General features: G+C 38.7%; 1 protein-coding gene across 6 annotated transcripts in view; it reads left to right on the top strand.

Annotated features, from left to right (window-relative positions):
• The window catches only part of LOC135092777 (protein bicaudal C homolog 1-B-like), a 96,924-nt gene that overhangs the window by 33,086 nt on the left and 38,604 nt on the right, over positions 1-25,234 (top strand). For 4 of the 6 annotated variants that reach the window (XM_063991455.1, XM_063991453.1, XM_063991456.1 and 1 more), the window contains 7 exons: positions 10,641-10,817; positions 11,373-11,605; positions 12,978-13,100; positions 14,034-14,143; positions 16,095-16,203; positions 20,365-20,530; positions 21,686-21,802. In XM_063991455.1, the coding sequence (XP_063847525.1) occupies positions 10,641-10,817; positions 11,373-11,605; positions 12,978-13,100; positions 14,034-14,143; positions 16,095-16,203; positions 20,365-20,530; positions 21,686-21,802 (1,035 nt within the window). Of the gene's footprint in view, positions 1-937; positions 964-1,213; positions 1,558-10,640; positions 10,818-11,372; positions 11,606-12,977; positions 13,101-14,033; positions 14,144-16,094; positions 16,204-20,364; positions 20,531-21,685; positions 21,803-25,234 lie in introns of those variants that run through there. The other 2 variants (XM_063991457.1, XM_063991458.1) reach the window with 2 other exon arrangements.

Below are 25,234 nucleotides of genomic sequence, written 5' to 3'. Positions count from 1 at the left end.
TTGGTACGTCACTTGTCTTGCTTGATATTGTTGATAAGATGTTGTTTCTGGCGTGACTGATAAGGTGTGTGTTTCAGTGTGCTTAGGTGATGGTGTTGTTGTTGTTGTTGTTGTTGTTGTTTGAATAGTTCAGTATCAATAATCACTTGATTCCTGTCCAACTTTTTTATTTTTTTTTATTTCTTTCGAGTTTCTTTACGTTGTTTGTTGTTGTTGTTGTTGTTGTTGTTGTTGTTGTTGTGTGAATAGTAAGTTCAGTATCAATAATGTTCACTTAATTTCTGTCCGACTTTTTTATTTTATTTTTATTTCTTTCGAGTTTCTTTTCATGTGTTAGGTTTAGGTGCATTATAGAAAAAAAAATATCGGTTTGTTTGTCGATTTTCGTAATTCTTTTCAGTTCCATCGTTTCTTCGGCTTGTTCTGTACTTGCCTTTTTATTTCCGCTTTCTTTGGCTTTATTTTCCTCTTTCCTTTCTATATTCTTTGGTTTCTTTCCCTTTTTTCCATTTCTTTTTCCTTCTTTACATTTCTTTTCGTCTATCTCCTTTTCTTTCATTTTTTTCCGTGGTCTCTCTTCCATCCATTCTTCCCTCATTTTCTTTCCTTTTCTATTTCTTTTCCTTCAGTGTTTGTTCCTTTTCTTCCTTCCCTCCCTCCGTTTTCTTTTTTCTATCTCTATTTTCCAAAGCTCGCGTGAATTTCTACTTTCCGTCTTAAGTTTTGTAATAATGCAGTGAACTTTGGTCCCACCTCGCTTATATTGTACAAGCGTTGCTGATTACATGCATGATTTTATATAATGTATTTCTTATCGTCTGAGAGAGAGAGAGAGAGAGAGAGAGAGAGAGAGAGAGATAATGATAATGGAGTTTAAGATACCGGGGTGAGAGATAAACAGCAAGGTTAGGTAAGACGTAATATTGTGTGCCAGTGTTGTGAGCAGCAGACAGGGAGGTTGAGGTACACACACACACACACACACACACACACGTCCTGGAATGTTATCGTGTTTTTTATTCATTTATATTCTTTATTGTTTCGCATGAGAGAGAGAGAGAGAGAGAGAGAGAGAGAGAGAGAGAGAGAGATTGTAGTTGTTAAAAATCTCTCTCTCTCTCTCTCTCTCTCTCTCTCTCTCTCTCTCTCTCTCTCTCTCTCTCTCTCTCTCTCTCTCTCTCTCTTTCAAAACAAATGTACGGTGTTTATACAGAAATGCACTGAAAAAATAGAAAAGGGAAGGAAAAAAGTGAGAATATAACAAACAACAAGAAAAGTGAAAATAAAACTAAGAAAAAAAGAAAAGCGAAGGAAAATAAGTTGAACAAAACCCTCTTTAATTTTCCTCTCCCTCTTCTTACTCTTCCACCTGTAAAAGAAACTGAAAAAAAAAATGGAAAAAATGAAGTGTAGAAAAAGTGGAGAGATAGTAAGGAAGGAAGGAATGGAGGAGTCTTGATAGAACGTTAATTTGTGTCTCCTCGTCTCTCTCCTTCCCTCGCTATGGATGCATGGGCGGGGGATATAGAGATACATTTACCCCCGAGGATGAAGAAGGTGAGTGAGTGGTGATGGCGGTAGTGTTGGTATGTTAGTAGTAGTAGTAGTAGTAGTAGTGTTTTATAATTAAGGTATACACACGTGATAAGAATTACAACTGTCAGTTTGTTTATGTATATTGCATAGTCTGATGATGATGATGATAATAATAATAATAATAGTGGCAGCTGTAACAACTTCACCCGATTACAACGACCACATAATGACATTAAAAAAGAAGTTATTTAGTCACTGCGTAGTAAATTAATGAAAATAGTAACAATAATATTAAACGGCTCAGGTTGTAATTTAGATACTTGTCTCTCAGAAGTCCCATATACAGTCAACCACTTCGTTTTCGTGATCTCTTTCTCCCTCTCCTTTCTTCCATTCCCTCTAAAGTCCCGTATACAGTCTACACCAAAATCTCGTATACAGTCAATCACTCCCTTTTCGTGAACTCTTCCTCCCTCTCCCGCCTTCCATTCTCTCTAAAGTTTCGTATACACACAACCACATCGTCTTGGTGATCTCCCTCTCTCTTCCTACATTCTCTAAAGCCCTGTATACAATCTACCTCTTCGTCTTGATTTCCGTCTCCCTCTCCCTCCTCCTTTCTCTCTCTGTCTCCCTCTCCCTCCTCCTTTCTCTCTCTGAAGTCCCGTATACAGTCTACCACTTCGTCTTTGTGATCTTCTCCCGCTCACTTCTTCCACATGTAACTCATTATTCTTCTATCAATCCGTTTCATCTCTAAGTGTCCATACTACTGAAGCCTTTCTTGCATCTCCCATTTAGTTATCTTGGCTGTCCCTTTAATTCTCTCCTTCCTCATCTTACCCCTCCTGGTCACCCAAACAGTAAGGGTCGTTATTTATAGGCATTGCGGTACAGGTCACCCCCTGGACAGATAAACACAGATTCTCCAGGGTTGAAAGAAAGAGATATTGAGACAGAGGAGGGAGACCAGAGATAAAAGTATCACAAGGTCTCTCTCTCTCTCTCTCTCTCTCTCTCTCTCTCTCTCTCTCTCTCTCTCTCTCTCTCTCTCTCTCTCTCTCTCTCTCTCTCTCTCTCCCCCCCCAGTTTATTCTTATTTCCTTCATATCTTTCCTGTTTTCCTTCCTTTCCCTAAATTGTTTATATATATGTTTACTTTTTCTTTTCCTTTTCTTTATCATCATCTTCCTCTTCCTTATCATTTAAGGTTTCTCCTCTTCCTTCCTTCCATCCTTCCTCAGTCAATCAATCATTCAATCAATCATAACCACCACCACCTCTTTCAGCACAAGCTGGAGGGGAGTGGTGGGTGGGGAGGAGCCTTCTGCTATGCTGTCCTTTCTCTCTCCCCTGTAGCTAGTTAGTATAGCTAGTTAGTACTAGTTACCAAACAGCCCTGCAAGGACCTAAAGGTCTGTTGCTTTTTTTTGGCTTTCCTTTGTACTCCTCCTCCTCCTCCTCCTTCTCCAGTGCCATCCTCTGTGCCTTACTCTTTCCCAATATTCATGATTTCTTTTAGTTATTTCATTCATAATTGTGTATTGTACATTTTTTTAGGCCCTTGTTTTTCTCTCATCTTTCCTTCCTTCTTATCTTTTCTATTTTAAATGTTTTACAAGTCCTCTCTCTATGCTTTCCTATCCTTATTTGTGTTTTCTTTTATTTCACTTAAAATATATTCTTTTCCCTATTTCCCTTCATTTGTTTTGTTTTTCCTGATTTAGATTTTCAAATGTCTTTTTTCTCCTTCACATTCCTTTCTCTTATTTGTTGTTATCTACCACGTTTCTGTTTCTTTGTTCTTTTTTCCTTCTTCACTTTCCTCTTATTTGTTCTTATCTAACACATTTCTCTCTTTTTATTTCCTAATTTTACTTCTCTGCAGTATTCATGTTTTGTACTTTTCACATTCCTTTATTTCTTATCATAATGTTTTTTTTCCCACTTAACTTCCCTTATTTCTATTTCTTTTTTACTTTCCTTTTCTTCCATGTTTTTTCTCTCCAATATTCATGTTTTGTGCTTTTTTGAACTCTTCTTGTTTCTTTCCCCTCATGTTTTCCTTCTTCTTCTCTTCCTTATTTCCGTTTTTTCACGTTTTCTTTCTACTTCTCATCCTTATTTCCCTTTTTTTTTCACTTCTACTTCCTTATTTCCATTTTTGTATTATTATACATTCTACTTTTCCTCATTTCCGTTTATTTGTTTTCTTTTTACATATCTTCCTACTTATCTTTCTTATTTCCGTTTGTTTGTTTTTGTTTGTTTCACATTTTTTGTTTTTCTTTGTTTCACCTTTTCTTTCTACATATCTTCCGTATTTTCTTCCTCATTTCCGTTTATTTGTTTTCTTTTTACATATCTTCCTACTTATCTTTCTTATTTCCGTTTGTTTGTTTTTGTTTGTTTCACATTTTTTGTTTTTCTTTGTTTCACATTTTCTTTCTACATATCTTCCGTATTTTCTTTTTTTTTTTTTTTAAGTTCTTTTTTCTTCCTTGTCTATATCGGTTTTCTTTTTGAGTTCTCCATTTTACTTTCTCAAATATAAATATCCTTGGTCTTTTATATTATTTTCTTTCCTTCTTTTCTTATCTTCCCTGTTTCTGTACTCTTTCCATTTCTATTAATTTCTATTTCACTTCTTCCTTGTTTGTTCTGCCTCTCTTTAGTTGATATTTTACTTCTCAAATATGTATCTCTTATTATTTAGTTTCTTTTCTCATGCATGTTGTTCCTTCACATCTTTATTTTCACTGTCCTGTCCTTTCTTACATCTCTTTGTTTAGCTTTCCAAGAATTGATGTCTTTTTCAAATCTCAGAAGTGTACAGTTCTCTACATCCCTTCCTGTCGTCTTAATTCTCTAATATTCTTACATCTGCACCTCAAGTGTTCATCTTTTGTCAGTCTTCATATTCCTTTCTACATCTTTTGTCAGTCTTCATATTCCTTTCTATCTTTTGAGAAGTGTCGGTAGTTTTTGCTCCATTCATTTCTTTGCTGCGTCATGTCTCTGCTTAGATAAATATATTTGCTGAGGCTTTATTTATTATCTTTTTTTTTTTTATATATTTTGCTAGTTGTGGTAATCTTTTTATTGGGTAAGGTTTTGTTTATTTTTCGTTTTTTTTTTTTTTTTTTTTAATTGCTAGTTATGTTAATCTTTCTATTTGCTAAGGTTTTATTTATTTCTTATCTCATCTTTTTTTTTAATTGCTAGTTATGTTAATCTTATGTTAATCTTTCTTTTTCTTCATCTCTTGTTTCTTTCCTGCATCATCCTTCTTGTATAAATATTGGTGTAGTTTGATTTATTTCTCATCTCTTACCCTCTCATTTCTTTCCTACATAATCTTCTTGCATAGATATTGCTGAGGTTATTTATTTCTCAGCTCTTACTCTCATTTCTTTCTTGCATCTATAATTTTTGCTAATCATTTCTTTCCTACATAATCTTGTATAGATATTGCTGAGGTTATTTATTTCTCAGCTCTTACTCTCTCATTTCTTTCTTGCATCTATTATTTTTGCTAATGTTTATTTATTTTTATCTTAATATCCATTTTTCTTTGTCATCCCTTCTTGTATAAATATTGATAAAGTTTTGTTAATTTTTCATCTCTTATTCATCTCTTGTCTTTTTTTTTGCAGTATATATTTATTTTTATTTATTTATTTATTTTTATTTTTATTTTTATTTTTATTTTTATTTTTTTTTATTTATTTTTTTTTTTTTCATGTAAATATTGCTGAAGTTTTGTAAATTTTTCCTTTTTTTTTTATCATCTTGCACAAATATTGTTTTGACTATTTTCTTTTTTCCCTTTTACATTTTTCAACTAAACTTTTTTATTACACAAATTTTGCCAAGGCGTTCTTCATCCTGTGTCTGTTTTCACCCATCACTTACTTTCCAACACAAATACATGTGAGGTTTGTTTTTCTCACTTTCTATTTACTTGCTGTCCATCTCTTAAGTCATACAATTATCAAGGTTCTCTCTCTTATCCTTTACGAATATTGGAAAGGTTTATTTTTGTTTCCTGTTTTAATTTTTCAACTTGTACAAATATCCCTAAGGCTTTCTTCATTTTTTTTTTTTAATGTCTGCCATCTCTTGACTTGTACAAATATTAATGTTTTTTCTTAAGTCAAATTTGTAAGTTTTCTTCGCATTTTTTTCATTTTGTCTTAATTTTTTTGGTTCATACAAACATTCCTAAGGCTTTCTTCACTTTTCATCTGAGTTATCCTACATCTCATAACTTATAAATCTTACCAGGGTTTAATTCATCCTCCACCACCTGCCTCACCATCTGAGTTATCCTACATCTCATAATTTACAAATCTTACCAAGGTTTAATTCATACCCCATCACCTGCCTGACTACTGAGATATCCTACATCTCATAACTGTTACAAATCTTATCAAGGTTTAATTCATCCTTCACCACCTGCCTCACCATTATCTTCACCACTCATACACTTACTGATACTACATTTGTATCTTTTCATGGGTTCTTTTCATGGATTATCAGTCATTATTCTTCTCACTACTAGTTCTTTTATTTTCTCTCTCTCTCTCTCTCTCTCTCTCTCTCTCTCTCTCTCTCTCTCTCTCTCTCTCTCTCTCTCTCTCTCTCCTCTCTCTCTCTCTCTCTCTCTCTCTCTCTCTCTCTCTCTCTCTCTCTCTCTCAATAGAATGAAAAGATAATATCAGCTGTAACACACTTTGCATTCTATCATTACTGTATTAAGTTCCTCTAGTAACATACATCTGTGCTGCAGTGAAACCAAGCACACTGTGGTGACCGTCATTGCTGTCTGGAATTCTTAGGAACCCCACAGCAGCCTTCCCACCGCACACAGGCACCATATCACCTTTTTGCTGGTAACTGATTTTTTAAGCAAGAGGGGCACTGGCACGGGCAACAAAATTGAGAGAAAAAAAAAAAATGAAAAAAGAAAAGAAAAAACTTAGCAGTTCATGAAAGACTGCTGGATAGAAAAGTCTGATTACAGAGGATAAGTGCCTTGAAGCCTCCCACTTTGAGAAGTTCAAGGCAAAGGAAAGAGGAAATACAGAAACAGGCAGGGAGTTCTAGAGTTTACCAGAGAAAGGGATGAATGATTGAGGATACTGGCTAACTCTTGTTTAAGAGAGGTGGACAGAATAAAAGGGAAGTATTGTGCAGCATTGGCGGGAGGAGGGGAGGCATGCAGTGAGCAAGGTCAGAAGAGAAGCATTGGCTAAGGGCAACAAAAAGTGCAAAACGAAAATAAGGACTGCAAAAGAGAGCTTAGTGCAAAAAAAAGTTGTTAAAAAGTTATACAGCAGTGTGGGGGGAAAAAAAAAGTATGAGTTATTGATGACTGAAGGGAAAATTGTGCTGCTGTCACTGGGTGCAAATAAAAAAAAGGGGGGGAAAAGAAAGTGTGAAAGTAGTTGGTGCAAAAAAGAAAAGAAAGAAGTGTTGAAAGTTATTGATGATTAAAGGAAAAATAATGCAGTGTTGGGGGGAAAAAAAAAGCATCATTTATTGGTGACTGAAGGGAAGATTGTGCAGCTGTCAGTAGGTGCAAATAAAAAAAAAGTGTGAAAAATAAAAGAAAAAGGTAGGTGCAAATAAAAAAAAAAGTGTGAAAAAATAAAAGAAAAAGATAAAGTGAGAAAGTAGTTGGTTGATTAAGGGAAAATTATGCAGCATTGAAAGAGGAAATAAAAAAAATAAGTTACCGGTGATGAAAAGGAAAATTATGCAGCATTAAAGAAGGAAAAAAAGAAAAGAAAAAAATAAGTTATCACCAATATTTCGTCTCCCTAGTTCTTTGTCTTTTCATCTCTCAATTTTGTTTTAGGTCTTGCTTTACCTTATACATTAGTGAATAATAACCATAACAGTTTCCCTTAGTTTTACATTACACAGTTTCCTTTAGTGTTTCAGTACACGAATCCTTGAGTTAGACGGGGTTCTATTCATTGTAGGTCTGAGCCAGCCTACGTTAGCACCTGCAGTGTGTGGTTCACCTGTACTGATGCTACTGTACTGTCAAGTCATACTCGGGGGGAAAATATAACTAATGTACCTGTAAAATAAGAAACAAACGGTCATACAGTAAATAAGAAGTAACAAAAAGGTAACAAAAAGAAATCAGCTTAGGAGAATAAAGGTATAATCTATGAAATAACTACTGTATCTGTAGAAAAAAAAAAAAAACACTAAGTACAAAAAAATAGGTAAATTAGTAATGAAAAAATTGGCTTGTAATGAAAAAAAATTGGCTCTTTATTTTTTTTCCCTTTATTTATTTTTCTTCCATTCTTTTCCTTTCCTTTCCTATTCCTTTATAATACTCAAACTCTCACCACACTATTTTATTTTACCAAGACTGAAGGAAAGCACAACAGTCAAGGCATATTTTCTTTTTCTTTATTATTTATCCATCTATTAATTCATTCACTCATTCAGACCTCACTATTTCATCAGGGGAGGTATGGCAGTGAAGTGGGTAAGTCAGTATTACTTATTCATTCATTCAAACTTCACACTTTATCAGGGAATGTACAGCAGTGAAAGGGTTAAGTTGGTGGTTGAGTGTGCGTGTTCCAGACTTTTACATCCTAGTGGTGGGATCAGGAGGCATTGTTCTCTTGTTCTTATGATGTTCTTGAAGTGAGAGTGGCAGATTCAGTTAAGCTGGTTACTGGTTACTGGTTACTGATGTCCTCTTGGTTCTGTTTTTATGTGGTTCTTTCTTTTCATGTTCTTAAGGTCTATTTTCATGTGTTCTTTTCCCATTTTTCTATGTTAGTTTGAGTTCTACTTGTTCTTTGTGTGGTAGAAAATGGTTGTCTTCCATTTTTCTTATGTTCTTCTGTTCTTTCATTTTCCTGTTTTCATTGTTTTATTTTCCCTTTTTGTTTTTTCGTTTCCATTATTTTTATATTTTTCCCTTTTCTTATGTTCCTTCAGTTCCTTACATTCTTGAATTTGTCCATTTTCTTGTCATGTTCTTCTCTTTTCTTATATACAGTAAATCCTCATTATATTGAAATCCCTAATATTGGATTTCCCATTTATTGGTCATGTATGGCTTATGGACAACCCATGATTTATTACTGGACAAATATCAGTAAGTGAGGCAGAATGTCCGGCTAGCTGTGGCAGCAGTGAGGGAGGGAGAGTGTGGGTGGTGGTGGTGGTGGTGGGGTGGTGGTGGTGGTGTTGATGGTAAGTGCACACAGCACCCACTAGGGTTGCACTGTCTGCCATAATTATGGTATTTGTCATAATTTGGTGTTTGTCATCTGCTGTACATTGCCTAATGACTTTTTTTTTATGAAATCCGTTTTTTTTTTTTTTTTTTTTTTTTTATGAAATCCAGTTACTGTCCTGTATTTTCATACCTATGGCAGGGCAGGGCATGACTTTTTTTTTATGAAATCAGGTTATTTATTTATTTATTTATTTATTTATTTATTTATTTATTTATTTATTTATTTATTTATTTTATTTTTTTTTTTTTTTATGAAATCAGGTTACTGTTTTGTATTTTCATACCTATGGCAGGGCAGGGCAGGGCAGGGCAGGGCAGGGCAGGGCAGGAAAGGAAGTTCCTAAGTGGTGAGTCATAGGTCAGGCCAGGCCAAGAATGGGGTGAAAGTTTAATGATTGCCATAAATATGTAGGCATGTGTGTGTCTTATGAGTACATTTTTGCCTAAATATGGTGTTTTAATTTTTCACAAAGAAATTATGGTAAAGTTTTATTAATAGCCATAATTATATCAATTTTTTTTTTATATTAATTTCTGTTAGTTAATTAGTTTTATATTTATTACTGTTTGTTATTCTCATTGCCACTTTCATCAGAGCTTTGCCTTTATCAGAAGCAGCTTCCCCCAATTAATCTGATACAATGAGGGTTTACAGTACTTTACTTTTCTTATATTCTTACCATACTTTGTTGCATGTTTGTTTCTTTTCTTCTTGTGTTAACCCTTTGACTACTGTTGATATATCCTTCCTTAATTACTAATCACTCTTGAAACATCTTTACTTGTTCTACAGCCACCTCCAATCTTTATACTGGATTGAAATTGCAAAATGTATTCTTTTTAATCCTCATAGATGTATATGAAGATTTCATGCATTACTTCTGCTGAAGACTTCATGCATTACTTCTGCTGCTGTTAATTATTTTGTATCACAGTGAAAGGGTTAAGTCATTGTCTCTACCTTTCAGCTCTCCTCTTGTGCAGGTGGTGGGGTTGGCACAGGCAGTGATTCTCCTTTATTTTCTCATCTTGTGTCCTTCTTGTGCCATTACGTGCTCTTGTGTTCTTGTGTTGTTAAGTGTTCTTGTCTGCCATTCTTCTTGTGTTGTTAAGTGTTCTTGTCTGCCATTCTTGTGCTGTTCAGTCACTGAGTCTCCATGTGTTTCAACGGGGCTAAGTCAGTGACAAATCCGTGTTGTTTGTAAGGTTGTCACTGTGAGTGTGCTTCAAGGGGCTAAGTCACTGTGAGTGTGTTTCAAGGGACTAAGTCACTGTGAGTGTGTTTCAAGGGACTAAGTCACTGTGAGTGTGTTTCAAGGGACTAAGTCACTGTGAGTGTGTTTCAAGGGACTAAGTCACTGTGAGTGTGTTTCAAGGGACTAAGTCACTGTGAGTGTGTTTCAAGGGACTAAGTCACTGTGAGTGTGTGTTTCAAGGGGCTAAGTCACTGTGAGTGTGTGTTTCAAGGGGCTAAGTCACTGTGAGTGTGTGTTTCAAGGGGCTAAGTCACTGTGAGTGTTTCAAGGGGCTAAGTCACTGTGAGTGTGTTTCAAGGGGCTAAGTCACTGTGAGTGTTTCAAGGGGCTAAGTCACTGTGAGTGTTTCAAGGGGCTAAGTCACTGTGAGTGTGTTTCAAGGGGCCAAGTCACTGTGAGTGTGTTTCAAGGGGCTAAGTCACTGTGAGTGTGTGTTTCAAGGGGCTAAGTCACTGTGAGTGTGTGTTTCAAGGGGCTAAGTCACTGTGAGTGTGTGTTTCAAGGGGCCAAGTCACTGTGAGTCTGTGTTTCAAGGGGCTAAGTCAGCAAATATGTGCACATTCCAGACCCTCATGTCCGGGTGGTGGGGTCGGCGGAGGCAGTGCGTGCAGCCAGCTCCTTGGTGCGGCAGGAGCTGGACCCGCCCAACAAGGTGACCATGAAGATGGACGTGCCCTGGACACACCACTCACACATCATTGGCAAGGGAGGCAACACCATACAGCCTGTGGTGAAGAAAACAGGTCAGTGTGTGTGTGTGTGTGTGTGTGTGTGTGTGTGTGTGTGTGTGTGTGTGTAGAGAGAGATAGACAGACAGACAGGTACAAATGTGAATGTGTATGAAGGGAGAGAGACAAATAGACCAACAGATAAAGAGTGTGTGTGTGTGTGTGTGTGTGTGTGTGTGTGTGTGTGTGTGTGTGTTAGAGAGAGAGAGAGAGAGAGAGAGAGAGAGAGAGAGAGAGAGAGAGAGAGAGAGAGAGAGAGAGAGAGAGAGAGAGAGAGAGTGTTACTTGAATCCTGGTGTAATTCTTCCCAAGATTTTAAAACTTCTTCCTTTCTTCTTTTCTTTCCTCATTTTCATGTTCACTACTTTTCTCTTGTTCCTTTCTCTTCCTTTCTTTTTATTTCCTCTCCTCTCCTCTCCTCTCTTACCTTCTTGCTTCTTTTTCTTTTCCCACATTCTCTCTCTCTCTCTCTCTCTCTCTCTCTCTCTCTCTCTCTCTCTCTCTCTCTCTCTCTCTCTCTCTCTCTCTCTCTCTCTCTCTCTCTCTCTCTCTCTCTCTCTCTCCATCCAGGTGTCAGCATCCACTTCCCCGACGGCAACAAGAGTAACGAGGTGAAGAAAAGCAACCAGGTGTCCATTAACAGCCGTGGGGAGGACCTGCACGGATTGGAGGAGGCACGGCAGGCCATACGTAACCTCACTCCTCTTATCTTCACCTTCACCCTGTCCTCCAGTGTGCAGTTTGTCAGTGTGGTGGACGCCAACATGCTGGTCCTTCACGTGCAGAATGCTTATAATGTGCAGGTGTGTGGGGGGGGGGGTTGTAAGAGTGAGTGGGTGGGAATGGGTGGAAATTGTAATAATAAGAGGTGTGTGGGTGTGTTTAGGTGATGGGAAGGTTGTAAGGGAGAGTTTGGGTGGGAATAGTAATAGTAAGAGTGATAGTGAGGTGTGCATGTGTAGGAATGGTCATATGAGAAGTTTGGGTGGGAATAGTAATTGTAAGTGATAGTGAGGTGTGTGTGTGTGTAGGAATGGTCTTATGAGAGAGAGAGAGAGAGAGAGAGAGAGAGAGAGAGAGAGTACAAGTGATGGTGTATATGGGAATGGTTATAGTAGGAGTGATAGTGAGAGAGAAAGTGTGTGTGTGGTCATACTCAGCATCAAATAGTAAGTGATAGTGACAATACTTGGTGTGTGGGATAGTGAGTATAGCAGTGACAGTGAGACCCCAACATGAACACAAAACAAACTACAGTTCAAAAACTTTGGTTTTCAAACTTAATTCACTCCTGAATGTCGTTCGAAATTCAAAATATTTGAAAGCCAAAATAATTTTCCCCATAGGAATCAATGTAAAATAGATTAATCTGTTCTCAGACACCCATTCACCATGTCTAAGCAGATAATGACTGACACACTCACTGCTAAGATGGCTGCTCCACATCTCCAGCTTAGTTTTTTTTTTTTTTTTTTACCTAGAAAGGATGTATTCAATGTAGTGACACAGAACTCATCAAAAGATGTTGTTTAGCCCATGCAGGCATTCTAGTTACTGATCAGGTGAGGGAAGCCTTACAGAGTGACACAGAGAGGAGCAGCCTACTTACCACCAAAATTAAGGTGATCATAACACTTGGACATCTTGCTGCTGGGAAAAGCTACTGGGAAAATGCAGTTGTGCAGTGGTGATGGCATAGAGGGTCATAGAGAGAGAGCCACAGGGATTACTCCTGAGCACCAAACCTTGTTTGTTTACATCATGGTTCTTCAACTTCTTCATTGGGATCACATTTCACGTATTTCAAAGATTGAATTACTGTCATACCCTCTGTGTCTCCTCCAAATATATAAAAATGAAGACCATATTTATAGAAAACTATAAATTGGTAATAAATGGCAGGTTTTGCTATGCTTGTAGTATTTGAAATCAAGTAACTGTTAAAAAACTGAATTATTGTATGGGAACTGAAGCAATTATGAGTTAAAATTTTTTTTGAAAACCGAGTTGTTCGAAAAGTCTGGTAACCGAGGTTCAACTGTATAAAGCAGTAAATAATCAAGAAGAAAGAAAAAAACTACGAAAAGAAAAATTGTATGATAAAATGATACATAATGCAAAATAAGAATAGAATATGTAGAGAATAATGCTCATCACCACCACCACCACCACCAGGTTGAGCTGCGGGCAACGGAGGACCTGACACTGGTAGGGACAGTGCGTGGCAGCGAGTGGGATGCTCCAAGAGTGAAGGAGGCCACAAACTGCATCCTTCAGGCCTACTGCAACACCCTGTCTGTGAGTGTTGCCCTGTGCTGTGTTGTGTGAACCTAACCTGATCTGATCTAACATTACCTGTCTTGTGTTACTATTCTTGTCAGGTAAGCCTAACCAAACCTACCGCAACTTCCTATCCCTGAGTGTTGTGTTGTGTTGCAGTTCTTGTCTGGGTGAGCCTAAGCCAGCCTATCCGAACCTGATCTGAACTAAATGTACTGCAGTGTCTTGGCCATGAGTGTTGTGTTGTGTGAGCCTAGCCTAACCTGTCCCATCCCATCCCATCCCATCCCATCCCATCCCATCCCATCCCAACCTAACCTAACACCCTGGCCATGAGTGTTGCCTTGAGTGAACCTAACCTAATCTGCTGCAACACCCTGGTCATCAGTGTTGCATACTTTGACTGGGTGAACCTGACCTGACCTGACGTAACCTAACCTAATTTAATTTCTTTCTACTTTTCTTTTTAATTTCTTTTTACCTTTCTTCCTTCTCTTATTTCTTCCTTCCATTCTTCCTTTTATTTTTTTTCTCAGGCTTGCTTTCTTCCTCTGATTTTTTCCCTTTTCTCTCTTTCTTCATTTCTTTCATCTACCTTTTTTCCTCCATTTAATTGCTTCAGTCAGTCTTCTTTCTTCATCTTGGCCTTCTTCCCTTCATCCCTCCTCCTCCATCTTTCTCCCTTCATTTAATTTCTTCAGTCTCTTCTTTCCTCTTCCAGTCTTGCTTTTCCTTTCATTTAATTTTTCAATCTCAATCTCTGATCTTCCTTCCTCTTTCATACCATTTCACATACCCGTGTTCCTCCTCCATCATCCATCTACCTTTCTTTCTCCATTTCTTTAATCAACATTTTCCTTCTTGTCCCACCTTCTTTCCTCCTCTTCCAATCTTCCTCCTCTAATTTGTTGTACCTGTGTTCCATCATTCACCTGCCTTTCATTGTTGCAGGCACAGGTTCCAATCCAGATGGCTGTGGAGGTGTCCCCACAGCACCACTCCTTCATCCTGGGACGCAACAATGACAACATCAAGCGCATCATGCATCGCACCTCCACCAAGTAAGTCTATGTTCACCTTGGTACTGCAGTAAAGCATTGCAAAGTTGGAGCCCTTCAAGTCTTCAGCCTCTTTCTCATTGCTGCAGTGTTGCATCTCTTGCTATCTTCTGCTAATTTCATGCTAACTGCATGCGCCCCCCATCCTCCCATGGCCTCGCTGCACAAGACTTTCTTCTTTATCACTCATTCCTATTCTGTCCACCTCTCTAATGCAAGAGATAACATGCATTCTCAGTCATTCATCCCTTTCTCTAGTAAACTCTAGAACTCCCTCACTGCTTCTGTATTTCCTCCTTTCTATGACTTGAGAACTCTTTTCAAGAGGGAGGTTTCAAGACATCCTTTAATTTTCTATGACTGTTTGGGGACCAGCACGTCAGTGGGCCTTTTTTTCCTCTCAAATTTTGTTACCTTGACTGGTTCCTACATATAACTTTTTTTTTTGAGAGAGAGAGAGAGAGAGAGAGAGAGAGAGAGAGAGAGAGAGAGAGAGAGAGAGAGAGAGAGAGAGAGAGAGAGAGAGAGAGAGAGAGAGTAGTTGGATAGAGTTGAGGAAGAGAGTATGAAAACCATGACCAATCAGTTTGGACCTCTTGAAGTCTTGTATTGGCTAAGTGGGGAATTAAGGGAAAGGAAAGGAGCTATGTAAACCCCTTCAGGTCATTGAGTAGGGCTATTGTTAAGGGAAAGGGGAGGAGCTGTACAGTGAGAAAAACACCATGAAAACCTCAACTAATCTGTTGGGACCCCATCACCTTGTGCTGGCTAAGTGGGGGACTCTTAAGGGAAGGGGAAGGAGCTGTATGAACCCCTTCGAGTCTGGTATTGGGTAAGTAGGGTACTGTTAAGGAAAGGGAAGGGGATGCAGCTAGAGAGAGTGAGGAAGACACAAAATGAAAACCTTGATGAATCTGGGTCCCTTCAAGTTTTGGCTAAGTGGAGTACTTTCAAGGGAAGAGGATAGACCTTGACAAATTATGAATGGTGCATGCAGGAGAGACGTGAAGGGGTGACAGTGCTGCAGGGAGATTTGCTCACCACACACCTTGGGCTTCAGGAATTCAGATAGTGCTGGGTTTGGATAAGTCAGATTTTCAGTCAATTTGGGTCGGCCTTCCCCTAGATGAGTGAGCCTTAGTGATGTTTTACTGTACCTTGTAAACCGTCAGTGTTATCTTGTATTTACTTTCAGATACCAGCCTTCTGAATTTGTACCACCTCACTGATAACTTGAAAATGTATTCCTTCATTCCTGGATTTTTTCTACCTCCTACCTTCCTTTCATTTCCTCCTACCATTCCTTCATTTCTTTCTACCATTCTTCCTACTTTCATTTCCTCATATATTCTTTCATTTCTTCCTACTTTTGTTCCTTTTTTTTTCTTACTACTGTTTTTCCTTTCATTTCTTTCTACTTTTCTTTTCATTTCTTCCTATTTTTAATTTCTTCCTTTCTTTCTACTTTTCCTCATTTTAATTTGTTCTTAACATCTCTCAGACCCTCAATAACTTTAATATAAGAGCATAAGAAGATAAGGGAAGCTGCAGGAAACCATCAGACCTACATGTGGCACTCCCTGTATGAAACCTGTCTACCTGTTTCCACCCATCATCCCCATCCATAAACCTGTCTGATCTTTTAAAAGCTCTCAAATAACTGAGCGTTAACAATCTGACCACCGAGTCCATTCCACTTATCCACCACTACTATTTGAAAGGCAATTTTTTCCTTTCACTTTTAAATCTAAGTTTACTAAGCTTGAACACATTATTTCCTGTCCTTTCCTGATAACTGAGCCTGAGGATTGTTTTAGTCACCCTAGTTGTGTCCCCCTGTACCACCATTCCATTTATCTGCCATTGTCATTTCATCCGTCATTCATTCATCAACACGTGTCACTTGCAGATCTGTTACTTGCTGCACTAACTGGTGGTGGTTTTGTTCCTGCAGGATAAGTTTCCCTGACTGGAATGACCCGACCCTCTCTCCTCTCAAGAAGTCGACTGTCACTATATCAGGAGCCTTGGAGAATGTGTACCTGGCAAGACAGAACATTATAGTGAGTGGTGTCTCCTTCCTCATGCTGTGTTAGAATATGTGCTGCCTTTACGTGATGATGTGGTGGATGTTACTCTTCTTCTGGTGGTGGTGAGGGTGCTGGTGTGTGTGTATTTACCGAGTTGTGGTTTACGGTAGTGGAGTAATCTCATAGTATCCTGTCTCTATATCTATCCAGTTTGGTCTTAAAAGCATGGACAGTTATGGCACTGACATCATCTTCACCGAGTTCGTTCCATTTGTTCACACTTCTGTGGGGAAAACTATACTTTTTGATGTTGCTTCTACAGTTAACTTTATTCAACTCACTGTGTCCCCTTGTACTCTGTGTGTGTCTAAATTTATAAAACATTCTTTGTCCACATTTTCCATACCATTTATCATTCTATAGATGTTTATTAAATCCCCTTTCTCTTTCCTATTTTCAAGGGTAGGAATTACCAATATTCTTAATCTCTCTTCATAGGTCAACTTAACTCTGGAACCATCTTAGTGACTGCTCTTTGTACTCTCTCTAATTTTATAATATTCTTCTTTATATGAGGAAACCACATCACTGCTGCATATTCCAATCTTGGTCTTATCATGGAAATCAGCAACTTTTTTATCATTCCTTCATCTAAACATGAGAATGCCATTCTTATTCTTTTTAACAAATTCATCGTCTGCCATTCTTATTCTTTTTAACAAACTGCCATTCTTATTCTTTTTAACAAATTCACCGTCTGCCAGTAATTTTATCAATGTGTCTGGCCAGTCAAATTTTCAGTAACTGTTACTCCCAAATCCACTTTTTCTTTTGAATTCTGTAACTTCACACCATAATGATACTGTATTCTTTTCTTACTCTTACCAAATCCATTACTTCACTCAAATTGAATTCCATTTGCCAAGATTTACTCCATCTATTTATCTTATTCAAATCATCTTGCAGTACCATACAGTCATTTACATTTCCTGTCCTTCTCATCAGCTTAGCATCATATGCAAGTAAGTTCATGTAACTCTATTTTTTTCATTTGTTTTTCACATATATTACAAACATCATCGGTTCCAACACTAACCACTGTGAGACACCACTAGTTACTTTCATCCAAGATGAATTCTGGTCTTGTATTATTGTTTTCATCTGTCTATCATCCAGATAATCTTCCATCCACTCCAGCAGTCTTCCTCCAGTTTTTCCATGATTTTTATCTTCCATAGCAATTTTTGGTGTGGTACTTGGTCAAACACTTTTTCCATAATTTTTATCCTCCATAACAATTTTTGGTGTGGTACTTGGTCAAACATTTCAAGTCTAAGTAGGCACCATCCACCCATCCATCTCTCTCCTGCACAATATTGATTACCCTTGAATAAAAGGATAATTAGTTCGTGGAGCATGATCTTCCCCTCCTAAATCCAAATTGACAATTTACCAAAATTTTATCTATTTCGAAGTGTTCCATCCATCTTTCCTTTATTGTTCTTTTGCATAGTTTTCCTACAACACTAGTCAAGGACACTGGTCTATAATTTAGTGGGTTTTCCTTATTTCCTCCTTTGAATATTGGTGTAATATTTGCTCTCTTCCAATCTTATGGTACTCTTCCCTGTGATAGTTATGTCACCACTAGACTGAATTTTATCAGCCACTTGTTCTCTACATTCCTTCAGTATCCAGTTTGATACTCCATCTGGACCAGTTGCTTTATTTACATTGTTCTTCCATCATCTTAAGTATTTCCGCATAACTGATTGGGACTGCACTTGGTATATTCCTCACCAACTTATCCCTTCCAGCATCAAACTCCCCTTCCACTGTGTGCGTGTGTGTGTGTGTGGGGCTTGTGGTGGTGGTGGTGGTGGTGGTGGTGATAAGGGTAGGGTGCATTGTGTGTGTGGCAGCAGCAGAGCATAGATGATTAAATAAAAGACTGCTTCACTGATAAGATAAATAAAATAAATGTCAAATTATATTGCCTTGCATAATACAATAATGACTAAGTAATAAATTTCATAGCTACAGTAAGTTACTGCAGTAACTTAACATAAAGGTACAATAACTACAATAACAAAACATAAAGGTACAATAACTACAATAACAACATACAGCTACAATAACTACAATGCAATATAAAGTTATCACAAGGATAACAACACCGGAACTCAAGGGTTGGTGCAGGAAGCCATCAGCCCAACACGTGGCAGTCCATATATAAAACACACCTGCCTGTTTCCACCTGTCATTCTTATCCATAAATTTATCTAATCACTTAAAGTTCCCCAATGACTCAGCATTATAACAACCTGATTATTGAGTATTATATTCCACTTGTCCACCATTCTATTTGACAACCATTTCCTTCCTATTTCTCTAGATCTAACTGTTAAGCCTGAATCCATTATTTCTTGTGCTATCCTGATTGCTGACCCTGTGGATTTTGCTTGTCACCCTTGTGTCCACTAAGCCACTAAAATGCCTCTATCACATGTTATATCACGTGTGGTCTTTCTGTTATGGAGGTACTGATGTGTTCTCTGTGATACTTCTCTCCACACTACATCCATTTGGCTGTTTCTATTTGGGACTGGCATCTCTGGGCAATATATATATATATATATATATATATATATATATATATATATATATATATATATACACATCCTATTTGTTGCCCTATGCCTGTCTTTCATTATAAAAAGATATAGAACCAATAAAAAAGCCACCTAGTCATCACCTTTGCTTGAGTATAGTGCCGTTAAAGCCTTTCAGTGCTGTTTGACACTTCCTTCCTTCATCACTAACCACTTGTTCTACTGCCACCTCCAGACATTGTACTGACTATCGGTTGCAAAAGCTATTCTTTTTAATCCCTTTCTTTGTTGAAGTTTATAAAGATTTCTTGTGTTGTCTTTAGTGATGAGAATTATAGCACATCACAGGGAATGGGTTAAGCCTGTTGTTTAATCTCAAGGAGGTCAAGCTGTCTTCTGAGTGGTTCACAGACTTTTTCAGCTGTTGTAGTAATGTCATGGCAGTTGAGCTGTCTTCTGTGTGGCTCACAAACTTTCTCAGCTGTTGTATTTAATCTCCTGGAGGTCGAGCTGTCTTCTGTGTCACTGGTTCCCAAAGTCTTTCAACTGTTGTATTTAATCTCAGGAAGGTCAAGCTGTCTTCTGTGTCGCTGGTTTCTAACCTTTTCCAGCTTGTTAGCCAATGAAACATGCCACATTAAGCTTGCCATCCATATCATTATTGATGTTTGCAGCACTGACTCCAGCTGGACACGTGGTGAGGTGTGTGTGTGTGTGTGTGTGTGGGTGGTGGTGGTGGTGGTGGTGGTGGTGGTGGTGGTGGTGGTGAGGCTTGCTGTGTGTGTGACTGTGGTGGTGAGGCTTGCTGTGTGTGTGACTGTGGTGGTGAGGCTTGCTGTGTGTGTGTGTGACTGTGGTGGTGAGGCTTGCTGTGTGTATGTGACTGTGGTGGTGAGGCTTGCTGTGTGTGTGACTGTGGTGGTGAGGCTTGCTGTGTGTGTGACTGTGGTGGTGAGGCTTGCTGTGTGTGTGTGACTGTGGTGGTGAGGCTTGCTGTGTGTGTGTGACTGTGGTGGTGAGGCTTGCTGTGTGTGTGTGACTGTGGTGGTGAGGCTTGCTGTGTGTGTGTGACTGTGGTGGTGAGGCTTGCTGTGTGTGTGACTTGAGTGTGCCTTGAAGTGTACTTATGAAAATACCCTTTGTCTTGTCACACATAAATATATTTTTTTTTCTCTTTCAAGACTGTATAGAAGTTTTTTTTTTGTTAATTATTCAGTTTTAACTTTATTCCTTAATTATACTAGGTTTGCTACTTAATTATAATAGGTTTATAACTTTACATACTAAGATAACTTTAATCCTGCTGGCAGGTACCACAATGATATTCAGAATTCTCCACTCTTCTGTCATCTATTACCAAGCAGAAAGTGTTGTATTATACTCAATAGATAACTGTATCCTCATTTTAGGGAGCACTTTTAATCTTTGTGAGGTACCACATTGTTTTTCTTGATTTTCAGATTTCTTCACCCTTTTGTCGCCCCTCCAGTACCCACCCAACATGTTATATTACCCCACAATAGATAACTTTTACCCCCCTAGTTTGAGAAGCATTGATCATGTCAGCCTTTCCCACCTACAGGGGTCCCTCCCGCTGGTGCTGATGTTTGACTTGCTGCCGGGGAGCACAATGGAGATGCCGGAGGTGGCGCAGATGATGCAGGTCCTTGATGTGCAGATTGTCATGAAGTCGTGTCGCATGGATGGCAGGCGGCCAGTGGTGGTGAAGGGAGCCGAGAGGAATGCTGGTGTGTGTGTGTGTGTGTGTGTGTGTGTGTGTGTGTGTGTGTGTGTGTGTGTGTGTGTGTGTGTGTGTGTGTTTGTGTTTACCTGGAGACTGACTGGGAAGGGATGGAATCGAAGCATTTCATCTTACCAGCTCCTCTCCTATAACCGATTGTCTTCAGAATCTCTCTTTCCTGCAGCTTTTGTTGGTGTCTTCCTTCAGAATGTCTCTTTGTCACAGTTTTTGTTGGTTTGTGTGTTTGTTAACCTGAAGATTGTCTCAGTTTTTGTTGGTTTGTGTGTACTTGTTAACCTGAAGATTGTACTGGGAATGGATGGAATAATATTTTGTCTTATCAAATGTCTCTCTGACTGTCTTCAGCCTCTCTCTCTAGCAGGTTTTGTTGGTGTGTGCATGCATGTGTAGGCTGACTGGGAATGGCTGGAATCAAAGCATATTATCTTGCTAACTCCTCTCCACTGTCTCTCTCTCTCTCTCTCTCTCTCTCTCTCTCTCTCTCTCTCTCTCTCTCTCTCTCTCTCTCTCTCTCTCTCTCTCTCTCTCTCTCTCTCTCTCTCTCTCTCTCTCTCTCTCTCTCTGTTGCAGTTATTGTGTGTGTTTGTTCACCAGGAGATTGACTGGGAATGGATGAATCGGAAGCATTTTTATCTTATCAGTTTTTCTCTGACTGTCTTTAGCCTCTCTTGCTGTTTTCTACTGCAGTTTTCATGCTAACTTTTTGTTTATTATATTTTTATATTTTTTATTTATTTATTTTTATTTATTTGTTAATTAATTAAATTTATTTAATTTTAATTTTAATTTTTAATTTTAATTTTAATTTTATTTTTAATGTTCTGGTGATGTAATGAAATTGTGAAATGCTGGTGAGATGTTTGTTTGTGGTGATGTATTGTGATTGGATCAGCTGCTTGTCTGGTCTGTCTCATTTGGCTAATTATTACTTGTGTGTTTACTTGGTGACTGACTGGGAATGAAATGCTGGTGAGGTTTTTTGTGTGTGTATTTCTGTTTTATCCCAGCCTTCCTCTCTCTTCCTATTTTACTGTGTATTTCTGTCTTATCCCAGCCTTCCTCTCTCTTCCTATTTTACTCTCCTTCCCTCCCTTCATCCCAAGCCTAACCTAACCACTACTCCCCACCATGCCATGGCCAGACAACGTGTATGAGGCGTGGCGAATGCTGTGCAAGGTTGGAGTGTCGGCCCCCAAGGCGCGCATCCCCACATCCTACCACATCCCAGAAGCCTCGTCCTCTTTCCACGCCATGAACTGTAAGTAGAAGATTGGCATGAGCTGTAAGTAGGACTGTAAATAGGATTGGTGTGAGTTGTAAGTAAGGCCGCATCCACACTGAGAGCAAGAAACTTTATATGTTACAACCAGTGCTGCACTGGTAGCAGCCAGGAGATGGCTTCCCTGTGGGTCGAAAGGCAAGAAAATGAGGAGAGTCAACAGTTTACTTTTCTTGTACAAGTTTGTCAGATTGGAGTGAGTGACATCACCAAGGTGTTTCTATACTATCTGCTGTATTGCACCTCAGAAACTAGATAGTGCATTTTGGTTGGTACTGCTATATTCAGTAATTGCACAACTTGGATATACTCGTAAAGTAAAAGTTTGATAGAAAGAAATTGTGAGTCTAAACACTGCTTTGAAATGTTTATAACATTTTAGTTATGGCTGCCATACTCAGCAGCTTGTATGAATGCTAAAATAAACTCTCATCCCATAAATAAAAGTCTCCCAAACACAAAGGTATAAGCAGATTTTAAAAAATTGCCACATAAACAAACCACAAGATTCTTCATAACATTTTCTTTAACACTTCATATGCATGGTGAAAGTGGCTCTGGTTCACCACAGTGGTGATGGTGCTTTGCTAGGTTACTTGCTCCTTGCCTCCTTTAATAGCAACACCATGCCTCTATTGTATCTCACATAATAATTTGACAATACATCATTATGATATCATAGTTTCCTTTCTCATCTCATACTGACTTGATGCCCTCATCTAATTTCATGAGCACTGTGATGAGTGTTGGTGATGAACTTGTCAATCATGATATTGAATTTAGTGTCTAGTAAATTGGGTGATGGGTGGGGAGTTGCTGGGAAGGTGATGGAGTGGTGGCTGGAAGCCTGTTGCCATGGCAACTCCTGCCTGAAATCACTGCTAGTGTGGCCACTTAAATTCACCCAACCCCCCTCTCTCTCTCTCTCTCTCTCTCTCTCTCTCTCTCTCTCTCTCTCATCTCTCTCTCTCACCTCTCTCTCCTCTCTCTCTCTCTCTCTCTCTCTCTCTCTCTCTCTCTCTCTCTCTCTCTCTCTCTCTCTCTCTCTCTCTCTCTCTCTCTCCTCTCTCTCTCTCTCTCTCTCTCTCTCTCTGTGTGCGGACACAGACTGGTGTGAGTTGTAGATAGTGACTAAGAGGAGAACACAAGAAGATGAGGACTGGGCTGGTGAAATGCTTCTAATTTTTCAGTTACTTGCCTTTCTTACCATTCTTACCATAAGTTGTTTTTGTAGTTTTTAAATTGTGAATATTTTAAAGCTATGTCTACTTAAATTATTTCCATTTGTGTGTCTGTCTATGTACATACCAGGCCAGCAGTCCCACACAGGGTCCCAGACAAAGCACCACACTTTACAAACATTGACAAACTGAAGCTCCCAGCACTAGAGAGGAAAACAAGGTAACATGATCATGACGGACAAATGTGTAGAAGGAAAAGAAAAGATTGATATGAAATTTTTGGTGCCACAGCAACCAACACTAGGAGGACACTGAAGATTGGAGCCATTGCCTTTGCAGCGGCACAGTTCCTATGCGAAGTTTTATTGATGCTGTTGAGTTAAGCTGTCACAGTAAGAAATTATACAAAAAATAGTGAGGAAATATAACTTTGCTGACAGACTATCAGCCAGTGGAATTCACTGACTGGCCAAGTTGTGTGTACAAGAAACATTCAGGTGCAGCGAAGTGGATTTGGGTTGAGGTAGGAAAAATAGTTGTATCAATATGAAAATTTTATTGTATGTAAATCTTAATATTGATATGATTATGCCGCAGTTTCAGCTCGATATCTGTGAAAAGAAAAAAGAAAAAAATTAAAAACCCTAGAAATAACATGTCATCATCTTAATTAAATAGGCTCAAACAGTTTAAGAGATAGGATAATTTTAAAACTAGGAATTTATAGCTTATTAAATTGTCTACATCATTTACTATCCACTTTTTTAAATTTTTTGCATATGTAACCCTTTTAACCCACAGTGAATATGCGGTCAGTTTTTTATCTCAGTTGCAAGTTGTTAATAAAATTAATAATAAATAAAAAAAGTAATAAAAAAAATACTAACATGTGTTTATAAAGGAATTCAAGACAAAGAAAACAAGACAAAAATTAAGAAAATCGGATGATAAATAAAAAAGTAGATGGAAATTAAAGCACAGTGAGTGGCAAACACTTGCGTTTCGAGAAAAACGCCCCTGAAGACGCATCAGGACCTGCCTGCAGCGTACACGAGATCTTTCTGGAGTTTCTTGTTTCTCATCCTCAATCTTGGTTTCACATTCATCTTGGCATATTGATTCTTCAAGTATTTGCTCATCAATGTGGTGTGTTCTACTCAAAGAAGTGAATCCAGGCAACTTGCCTCATAACCCTAATTGTAATTTGCAGTTGCTTGTGCAATTGCGAAGTCTAGCATGGGTTTATTGGCATTCTTATGTTTGGGGCAAATTCTCCATATACTCGTACGTGAGTGGAGGGACTCGTTTGGATTCTGTGTTTTGCCACGCAAACATTTTATCATCATCTCATCATCTGTCAACTGATCATAGACAGCCTTCTCTTGCACCAGCTCATCCTCATCAAGCTCGAATCTAATCTTCATGTTCTTGTGGCTCTTCGGTTCTTCATTATTTGCTATTGCTTTGTTGTAAAAGCACCAGGAGTCCTTTGTGGCTGGGCACAATTGATGTGTTGTCATCGGTTGATGAGCAATGATAGAATGGTGACATGATGCCATGCCTCATCTCTTGCACTGTGGTGTTCTTCCGCCTCACAGACATTCCAAAATGGCAGACGTGTGATGACGTTGTCTGTCAGTCTGTTTCTGCCTCCCAAACTCCTTTCTTCTTTTACTCCCATCTGGAAGAATTTCAGTTGCTGTCATCTTGCACAACTTCCGGAGGGCAGTCCCGAGGCGCTTGGAAACATGGTTTATGCATTCCTCTTTGGTTACTGGATGATCTTTTCCATATGGTCCAACATTGTTGTGCATTTTGTTCACTGCCAGGAATGCACTGCTGTCACCATCAGAGATGAATGTGGTGTACCTCATGTTGTGTGAGAGCGAGCGCCCCCACAGAATTACTGCAGCAGCAGCTTCCATCCCACCCGAGGAGCCTTCATAATTGATGTGGCACTCGCTGACGTGTCCTGCATACCACTCTTCATATTTCTCTTCGCTTAGGGGTTTCTTTTTATATGAACACAATTCACAATACTTAGACATTGTTTCATAATCTAGTACGTGACCGGTGTTGGCATCAATGACGGCACCCGCACCCAGCAATGACTTGTGCCCATGTGAGTACCAGGTGCCATCATAAGTCACGTCAATGTCCAAAACACCGTCACTGTCTGGGTATCTTCCTAGTTCACTGGCATAGTAGTCAATATTTTTTGTTCTAGTGT

The sequence above is a fragment of the Scylla paramamosain genome, chromosome 41 (assembly GCF_035594125.1).
Source record: "Scylla paramamosain isolate STU-SP2022 chromosome 41, ASM3559412v1, whole genome shotgun sequence".
Classification (NCBI taxonomy): Eukaryota; Metazoa; Arthropoda; class Malacostraca; order Decapoda; family Portunidae; genus Scylla; species Scylla paramamosain.
The sequence above is the reverse complement of the archived record's forward strand: the minus strand, read 5'-3'. Positions and strand labels throughout refer to the sequence as shown.